Genomic DNA, 10,304 nt, shown 5'->3' on the forward strand with positions numbered 1-10,304 from the left:
TCTGATGTGGCACATTTGCCCACAGTAAAAGAAAAGTATTTGTCAAACATTATCATTTGGTAGCACTCTCACCAGAGTCACAAGGTGTTGGGTTCAAGTTCCACTTCAGGACTCGGAGCACAAAAGTAACAGCTAACACTTCAATATAGTACCGAGGGAGTATTGCACTGTTGGAGGTGCTGTCTTTCAGATAAACTGAAAAGTTAATAAGTGGAGGCTTAATCTCCCCCATCAGGTGAACATTAAAAAAATTCCACGACACTAATTCAGAGAATTATCCCTAGCGCTCTGGCCAATATTTATCCTCAATAAACCTCAAAATAAATCATCTAGTCAATGTCACATTGTGCGCAAACTTGCTGCTACATTTCCCACACGACAAAAGTGCTCACACTTCAAAAATCTGCTTTACTGGCTGTAAAGCAATTCTGAAACATTTAGCAAGCATGAAAGGTGATGATAAATCTGAATTTGCATAGCTCCTTTTCACATTCTCATACGCCCCAAAGTGTTTCACAGCCAATTAATTACCTTGTGAAATACAATCATTACATAGAAACAGAACAGCCAATTTATACACTACAATATGCCACAAATAGCAAACGAAATGCCAACCAATTATTTTTAGTGACATTGGCAAAGGCAAAATGATCATCAGGATTCAAGGTATTCCCTGATTCTCCACAATCAGTACAGTTTTTATGTTCACCGGTACTGGTTTAATGAAAGACAATAACATGGAAATAAAAAATGAAAACTGAATCATGGATGATGAAAATTTGCATCTCAATTGTGGCACAGCCTGCTAAGTTTTTTTTAAAAAGCATCCAACAATCCCTTCAGTGGAAAATGTTTGTCACCATCCACTTATCAAATGTCCTCCATAATTCTAAACACTATTAAATTGCTCCTTAATCTATGCTCAAAAACCAATCACCATGGCTTCTCCAGAAATTTAAAACAAAGGAAAAAAAGAGGATTGTGAAACTGAAGTACATAAACTGAAGCAGAGTGAATACAACCAAGAAAAAAAACAACAGGATACAAACACAGAGTGGATAAAGGATTAAAATCATTATTTCTGTGAAGATAAAACCAATAGGGTCTACTTCCAAGTTGTAATTTTTAAGCAATAAGAGATTGTTATTTGCCTCCAATCTCTTTCTTAATAAGCCAGCTCACTATTTCTAAAAAATGTCATGTCACACCTTCAGGAACTAGGCTAAATTTTCAAAAATCAGGTCCTTCTTTTGATGTTCTTTCTTGCATTCTCCCCCAGCTGCATGTACAAACACCTCCACTCACTATAAAACAGCACTGATTAACTCAAGAGCTAATTACAGACAATGTTAAGCACTTGCCCCAAGGCAAACTCTTGCTAAAGTGTTGTTGGAACATTCCAATTTGCAAGTTTCCTTCAAAAGTGATTTTAACTGATCATATCAGTGGCCAATATTGATTTTTTTTTAAGGGAAATCAGCCATCCAAACTATGCTGCAAATGTTTCTATAGGGGGTTATTACAAAGCAACACACCAACCTGCCACCCAGTCCATAGTTTAATGCTAGACAACATATAATACATAAGTTGACATTAAAAGAACACACAATAATGAGATACCCACAATAGTCGCCGTTGTACATAAATAAATCTATTACATCAGAAATGGACAATGAATATGATACATACAGGAGCACACCATTATTCTCACAAACACACACCCCTTGCACCAAGTTAAGACAGATGAAGTTGTTGTATCACTTGTCCAGCTGAGGTGGAAAAAGAATCAACTAAATTGAACGTCCCACATTTCAGTGCTTTGGAAATGACAAACAGATGTCATATAGAGCTAAATAAGCACAGCAGAGCCAGGATCCCATGAAAGAGCCATCTCATATTTTTCACTGCTCCCTCCATTGATAACTGACCTTTAACTTCCCCCTTTCCCTTCAGGTCTTAGCTTGGCCAGATTATCAAACTTTTATATTTGTCACTTGTTTATGCAAGAACTGTATCCTTTACACCACCCATAATGTAGAACTCTCCTTCTCCCCATCTCACACCCAAGTCTGTGCTGAAGTACTGTTCCATCAGGGAATGAAGTTGAAGCACTATAAACAGCCTCAGTGCCACTGTGTTGAGCAAGAGGAAAATCTACATTCTGTTGTTGGTCATGATCGCATGGAACAACCCCCTCCTAAAAGTGCATGTGTGAGATACAGGCCAGTGAAGACACGACCAGGTGGACCTATGATGTTCCACACCCTACCAGGATCTACACAAGTGACAACACTCACTGTTCAAAAACCCTTAGTAGTGATGACAATTGATGCTAGAAAGCCAAATGAGGGATCAACAGCTAAAAAAAGGCAGAAGTTTTAACATGGAGCGAGAAAAAGACAAAGCACAAAAGTGATTACGCAACATGCATTCTCTCCCCTAAATGCTCCTCTCCTCCAAAGTTGTGAACTTAGTGTTCTTGGGAGGTTAAATATTATCACCTCTGCACCATACACAATCCTTTTAAAATAACTGTTTCCCCACCAACACTTAAAAATCTACATTCAATCAATTGGACATTCACAGGCAAAAGGTTAACCAACCCAGAATCAGAAGCACGCAAATGCCCCATTCACTAACAAAGCTGTGAACTGGGCTGTGATTGTCCTGACCATTGTGGCATCACGTTCTGCCTAAAGCTTATATCCAGTCCAAGGCAATAAAGAAGCAGAAAGTCATTTTAGGAAGTTGGACATATTCCACAAGTATTTTTTAAAAATCTTCCAGTTGTAGTGTATTTGTGCAACTCACGAACAGGCATTTTCCCCAATCGCATCAGCTATCCACTGCACAATACTGGTGCCAATTAGCCTGGATTTCAAATACCCTGCACCAGCTTCACCCAGTGCACACAAAGCAGCTTATAAGTGTTAGCATAAAGAAAAAAAAATTAACAGTTCACAGATTTCTCCCCATTATCCTATTTTGTTACAACAGCATACACATCAAGTACATACTGTACCACAGCTGGATCCAGGAGGTCAAGGAGGACAAGTGGCTCTCCAAGCAGTGGGCATTTTACAAGTTGTCAATAAATTGCAGTTAACTCTCCTGCATCCTTGCACACAGGAGACAAGTCTGCCACCTGTCTCAAAATTTTAAGTTACTCGATACCCAATTTTCAGATACTTTCCTCTCCAAGGCAGATTCACTATCATTCCACAAGGTCCACCATCTAAACTGGCATGACACTCAAATACAACTATATCAGTTGCTCCCTTCAGCTTCATACAATTCAATTTGAACCACTTTAAACACCACACTATATTTACCACTTCTGCTTATACTCTCATTCTCCCACTCCACCTGTTTTCTCTCATTCTGTCTACTCTCAAACATCTTTACCTATCCTCTGACACAACCTACTCAGAATTACTGAGAACTCCCACCCGCCTGACGAAGAGAAAGCTTGTGGCGTTTGCTACAAGTAAACCTGTTGGACTTTAAGCTGGTGTTGAGAGACTTCATTCTGTTTTTACACACTACTTACTCCAGTTTACTCTCCCTGCTGTCACTGGTTCAGTCTAGCTTCTTAGGAAACTAGCGTACAGGTAGGGAAAAAAGTTGGAAAGGACACATATCACTATTCCCCCCATTCTTTATCGGGCCTTCACTTTGCATTTTCTATCCAAATACCTTTTACGTTTTTACTCAAGCCAAGGATGAACAAGGGTCAGAGCTGGAGCAGGAAAGTAAAAGCAGAATACCGACTAATCTTAACAAAACTATAAAACAAAGCACTTCCGCATCAAAATTCAGACAGAATGGGGGAAGGAAAAGCTTTGCAATTTTTCACTTCCCCTCCCCTCAACAACACCAGTTTACTACATATTGCTCTCTTCCATTGAAGGTTGATCTTTGAAACCCTTTTCTAAAGAAATACCTTGGTACCTACTCGCTCCTGAAATCCCTATCTAAAACTCAGCAACAATACTAAGTACTTTGCCAAAGCATTCAATTTTTCGTCTTCTAAATGACAAGACATTGGACAAGACTGTTCAATTCACCTACGTATTCCCCCACTTAAATCATCATGCTCTATAGCAAGACGCTCCTGTCAGGTTTCATCTTAGCTTCGCCCCAGCTTCTCCATTATCTTTTCATTAGAGGACGCCACCATCACTTCCTGCCACATTTTAAAGTCCTCAGCTGGTTGGAACACCCAAAGTAATGCAAGTGGATAATGGGGATCCTCTAAGATGGAGTATATCTGGATTTCAGGAATGTATTTGATAAGGTGTCACACATAAGGTTAATACATGGAGTTTGGGGTAATTTATTAACTTGGACAGAAGACTAACTGACAGAAGGCAGAGAGCTGGGATAAATGGGTCTTTTTCTGGTTGGCAAAATGTAACTAGTAGGTTGCCACAGGGTTAATTCATCAGGCCCCAGCTGTTAACAATCTATATTAATGACTTGGAAACAGGGACAGAAGGTAAATTTTGGCATTTAAATATTACTGCAACTACACAAGGCATTGGTGAGACCATATCTGGAGTACAGTGTACAGTTTTGGTCCCCTTATTTGAGGAAGGATGTAGTAGCATTAGAGGTAGTTCAGAGAAGGTTTCCTAGATTGAGGGGTTTCGCTTATGAAAACAGACTGAGCAGTTTAGACCTATGCTCTCTAGAGTTTAGAAGAAATCTAACTGAGGTATGCAAGATAATAAAAGGTATTGACAAAGTAGACGTAGAACGGATGCTTCCTCTTGTGGGGAAATCTAGAACGAGAAGTCATAGTTTTAGGACTAAGGGTAGCAGATTTAAAACAGAGGTGAGAAGAAACCTTTTTGCAAAGGGTCATGAATCTGTGGAATTCACTGCCCTAGATTGCAGTGGATGCCAGGACATTAAATTAGAAGGGGATATAGAATAATTTTTATCAATAATGGGTTGAAGGGTTAAGGAGAGCAGACAGAAATGTGAATTTGAGGCCAAGACAAGCCATGATCATATTGAATGCCAGAGCAGGCTGACTCCACTCACTTAGCCTTTCATAAGCTGTGATTTACCTCATGAATTGCACCCTGCATTCCAACAGTTCCTCTCTTCTAAATTCTCACCTTCAATTTTCCTAATCAAAATGTGGCCACCTTCCACCTCATCACTGCACAAATCTCCATCATCGAAATGTTTCATCTGAACAAACTGTCTCTGCCCTTATCAAACACAGCATACTCATACTTGAGTCAACTATCCAACTTCTTTTCAATACCTGCACCCCATCATATAATTTTCCTACTTACATTCTGCTAGTATAATAACCACCTCCATGACTCAGATCCAATACCTACAGGCTCGAGCACATGGCAGCACTAAATGTGCTTCCAAACAACATTTACCACTTTACTAAACATTCCTACAATGTCAGGAATAAAAATAACATTCCTTTTTACTATTCTCTTCTGCCCTCCACTCAAACTTCCATTTTCATCTAATGATACTAAATAAAAGCATATTGTGAATTCATTCGTTAGAAAACAATGTTTTGCCCATTCCCTCCCTTCCCAAACTCTCATTCACTCATCCCCACATCTCCCTACAACACCACTCTTACCCACTTTGTATCTCTGCCCTTCACTCCAGCATCATTCCTTTCTGTTACGATCTCTCCTCCTCCAATTTTTCCTACTCCATACAACTACCAAACACTTTCATAAGACCACATTCCAGATTCTTTAAGCCAAAAAACCCAAGATTGTGCCATCTTTCCTCAAACTCAAACCTTTGACACAATAATTGATCCTTCTCTGCACTTCTTTCAACATTCTTCCCTACTCAGTATCTCATTTATCATTCTTTTGTATCATTCAATATCCCCCTTTCATCACTCCTCCCTTGTCCCTTTCTCCTTGCTCTAATTATTTTTGCAATTTTTTTGCACCTTTTCCTCTTCAGCTTTCATCTCCTCACAATACCTCGTTCTCTCCCTTTTTCCATTTCTTCCTCCTTACTCTCTACTGCATTCACTGTTCTCCTTCTTTACTATTTCTCTCTGCTCCTCACACCTCCCCTAACTTTACCATTTCCTCCCTTCCATTCTTCATTGGTCATCCATTTTCTCCTCCCCATCCACTTCCAGTATCTGCCTTTCTTCACTTTTTCCCCATCCTTTTCTCTCCCATGTCTTCCTGCCATGCCGTATCTTCCCCAATTCTGAACTTCCTCCTGGTTTTCCTCATGTGAGCCCTTCAACTCCTGCTCCTCTTCTCTCTTGTTTCCCCCCCCCGCTCAAATGCTCCTACTTCCTCTCACTTCATTCTCTCCTCAATTCATATTACTTTCCCCTTTGTTCACTTATCTTTCTGATCTAGGTCTCCTTTTCGTTTCCTTATACACCTCCTCACTGACCCATCGCTCTCTCTCACAGTTTCTATGCTCCCTTAATTTCCCTGCCAGCACTTCATTTATCACATCCCCTTGCCTTTCCAACCCACTACCAGTCCTATTAATTTTCATCCTTCCACTGGCTCTTTAGCTATCTTTAATCGTTCCCCTCATTCTGAACTTTTGTTTCTCCCTTCTTTCTCTCTAGAAAATGAAGAGGCTTGACACAGTAAGTACTAAGAGATTATTTTTCCCGACTAAGGAATGTAGAAAAAAACTGAGGCACAGTTTCAGAAGGGCCCACCATTTAGGAGTGAGATCAGAGAAATTTCTTCATGCAAAGAGTTGCAAATCTTTTGGAATTTTGTGCCATCATTGATTATATTTAAGGCTGAGATACACAGATTGTGTGTCTTGGAGAATCAAATGATAGGGAGGTAGGTGGGAAAATGAGGTTGAAGCCTCAGATCAGCCATGATCAAACTGAATGGCAGAGCAGGCTCAATGGGCTATATGGTCTTCATCTGCTCCTATTATGTTTATTCTCATCTTCCCTCCTTTATGTCACACCACCACATGCTTTTCTCTCTCATCCTTGCAGGCTCCTTCACAATTCTCAATTTTCCCTTTCCTCTTTTTCCCTGTCCAGTCTCCACCCACCCCCCCTCAACATTTGCTGTAGTGTCTCCCTTTATCCTTCTCTCCTCTATCTTGCTCTTGCCATTACCACTCACCTTTGTGCTCTGCCTTTGCCAACTTGCTCCTTCTATCTTCATTCTGCTTACTGCACCACTACTGCCGGTCCTTCTTTTCAATTTCCTACACTGGGTCACTGTCATCATTCCCCTCCCTTGGCAGTCCTATCTCTTTATCCTTCCCCTCCCTTCACTTTTTTTTATCTCCTGCTTCCCTCACTTTCTCTTTCAGTCTTGCAATTCAAACATCCCCCCCCCCCACACCCGTCTCTCTCTCGCTCATCTCCCTCTCATTTTGTCTCATCCCGTCTCCATCTGATTTTACATTTTCTCTTTCACTTCTTCCCTCTCGTTTTCACACCTTCTTTCACTTTTCCCACTCTCAGCGGTTGTTTCCCAATCCCTCTTCCTTCTGAAGGCTCCTCACACCTTCTCTCCTTCTTAAACATCGCTCCCCCACCCAAATCATTCACTTCCTCCTCCTTTCACACCCTCCCCTCCTCGACTACGGGGGATGGGGGAAGGGATTCGGGACTCTGGCACAGAATGTGAGAGAGAAGGGGAAGGCCCCGTCCCTGCCCTTTGCACACTATCCGGCCGCGGGGGTTAAATCAGCATTGTCGGGCCGGGTTATTATTCCCTCAGAGTGGGGCCGGCCGTGGGGGGGGGGGGGGGGGGAGGGAGGGCTGGTGAATCCTGGGCCTGGCGCCACACGGACGGCGGTTGGGGGTCGAACCCCTCTGGTGCAGGGCGGCTCGCGGGGGGGGAAATCAACTGCCACCACTCGCACCCGGCGGCCGGCGCCTGTCAATCACTCCACCCCCCCCCCCCCATCGCTCCAACGACCTTGATTAATCCTGTGTTTTTCAAAAAAATAAATAATGCAAAATTGCATCCTTCCCCTTTCGGGAAAAACAACTTCCGAAAGCTGCACCGCGGGCGACTCGCTGCATTGCACCGACGGGGACGGTGCATACCCCCACCCCCACCCCTTTCTGATCGGTGCATCGCTCCCTCCCCCCAACCACTTTTTGATTTTGGCGACCGTTGCCACCGTCGCGCGCCGATCCCCGGGCGGCCGCCAGCCAGCCCTGGGCTCGCTGATTGACAGGCTTTGACAACTTACCTGGGGCTGGAGCCGCCGGCCGGGCCACACATCTAAAACCCTCGGCCGGGGACGGAGAGGTAGGCTACCACAACCATTTCCTTTTTTTGAGCTGTTGTGTTGTTTTCCTTTCTTCACAAAAAAGCAGCAACTTTTTTTTAAACACCGCCCCCCCCAACATAACACACACACCCCCCTCTCTCTCTCTCAGCCCAGTTTGCCCTGCGCCATTTTTTTTTGGTGGTGGGCAATATTACGTGCGCGAAAAAAAAGAGAAAAATTAAATTTGCATAACAAAAGTAAAAGTAACGGTTGCCATATGGGCCGCGGTAATGGATAAATAATGATGGAGGCGGGGATATGGGGAGATAGTTGGGGAGGGGGGTGGAGAACGTCTGTATAGAAAGTACACCCCCACCGCCCATCACGACCAAAGCGTGGGGGATTTGGCCCTCTTCCCTAACACGATAACCTTTACCTCCTCCCTTCAACATACACAAAATAGACCAGTTCCACTCCCTTTCCCGGAATAAAAATGCAAAACCAACTAACAGAGAGCAGCATTGTGAATGGGATCACTTCCCGATTACAAATAATCGATCGATTGCAACGTGCTTCCCCGGTTTGCAGAGGGAGTCAAGAAACGACCTGGGTTTTTCTCGTTTTTCTCTCTGTCTCTCCCTTGTACCGTCTGGTCAACAAGGAAGCCAATGTTTTTTGTTCAAAAATAACACCACGTTCTGCACAAACTTGCCCCGCACTCAAAAACAACAAAAAAGTGCGAGGGTTGGGTTTTCAGACGGGACTTAATTGTTGTTTTTGTTTCACATTTTTTGTTTGTAATGGGGGGGGGGAGTAGAAAGAGGGAAGGAACCGATCAGCTGAAAATGCATCAGCGGGTGGTGTACGAAACCCCGGTCACCGTACTGTACCTTGTGTCGAAGTTTGCAAGAGGCGGCGAGGCACGCACTTCAATCTCCAGTACATTCTTTCTCTCTCCCCCCTCCTTTCCTTCTTCCCTTTCCTTCGCCTACTCTACCCACATCTTTATCTCTCTATCCACCGACCTGAGAGCTTCAGGAGTCCGGCAGCACTTCGATTGGCGATTCAACACCCACCCCCACAGAAAGAAAACATGTCATGCTCCGCTTCCGGGAACGTGACTTCGCCGGGAGCTGGAATGTAACATTCTGCAAATCACGCACACGTACATACGATTTCCCCTTCCCTCTCATCGAAAAATAAAGATGAAAAAGTGATGATTAACCACCGAGAGGCGCGTCGAGAATGCACTAAGTCCCCTTCCACAACAACAACAACGTCAGGCCACCTAAGAAGAAATCTGGACTGTTGACAGAGCATCCCCCTCAAGGCGAGACAAGTCAAAGTCACCCCTCACCCTTACGCCTTAGTGCTGGCGTTACTGCGCCATCTCCGGACACGGGCCAAGAGCAGATTTGTCCCACTTCCACCCGCCAGCCCCCCTCCCAACATGCAATAAACACGCAAACCAGTCTCCACCTGCTCGATCCAGCGTTTGCTGCTACGGTCAACACTTGCTCATCACTGGCGATAAAAGTTCGCAAACCCGTCGGTCTCTCTCTAACAAAAAAAAACACGGAACCATGCGCATGAGCTCAACAAAGCTGAGGCAAATGTTTGGCAAATCTTTTATCTTGTTTGGAGCGCACCACGTGTAACATAATCAGGTTACTCGTACATGACATCACCATGATAAAGTGACACATGATTCTCCTAGCTTTTTTCCCCAAGAGAACAAACAAAATCAGCTACCTGTTTAAACATGAAAACTGTACCCCCTTTAAGGCAATACTGTCCATTGAATCTTTGGGGACTGATGAACTCCCCACCCGCACAAACTCCCCGTTATAAGGGAGAAATTCCTCGCAGGTTGAACCAAACTCCACCGCCTTGGCCATTCTAATTTCACTCTAAGCGGACCCCATGTCCTCTTCATTACCAAGCCTTCCTAGTTTAAGCTCATTATATTATCCATATGCACACCTTCTTCCCGGATCCATCCCCTATCTGTTCCAGACTTACAGCCTCCCCTGACTGCTTTCCTCCAACCTTGACCCCTTGTCCAGTGTCCA

At 43.6% G+C, this 10,304-nt stretch overlaps 1 protein-coding gene across 3 annotated transcripts in view; it reads right to left on the reverse strand.

Annotated features, from left to right (window-relative positions):
• Window positions 1–9,642, reverse strand: part of LOC145352751 (bromo adjacent homology domain-containing 1 protein-like) — a 67,502-nt gene extending 57,860 nt beyond the window's left edge. The window contains exon 1 of one of the 3 annotated variants that reach the window (XM_080203022.1): window positions 8,212–8,258. In XM_080203022.1, the coding sequence (XP_080059148.1) occupies window positions 8,212–8,243 (32 nt within the window). In that variant the 5' untranslated portion in view covers window positions 8,244–8,258. Of the gene's footprint in view, window positions 1–8,211; window positions 8,259–9,257; window positions 9,556–9,589 lie in introns of those variants that run through there. The other 2 variants (XM_080203024.1, XM_080203023.1) reach the window with 2 other exon arrangements.
• Between the last annotated feature and the right edge of the window lie 662 nt (window positions 9,643–10,304).

Source organism: Carcharhinus amblyrhynchos, chromosome 14 (assembly GCF_965287045.1).
Source record: "Carcharhinus amblyrhynchos chromosome 14, sCarAmb.v2.hapA, whole genome shotgun sequence".
NCBI lineage: Eukaryota > Metazoa > Chordata > Chondrichthyes > Carcharhiniformes > Carcharhinidae > Carcharhinus > Carcharhinus amblyrhynchos.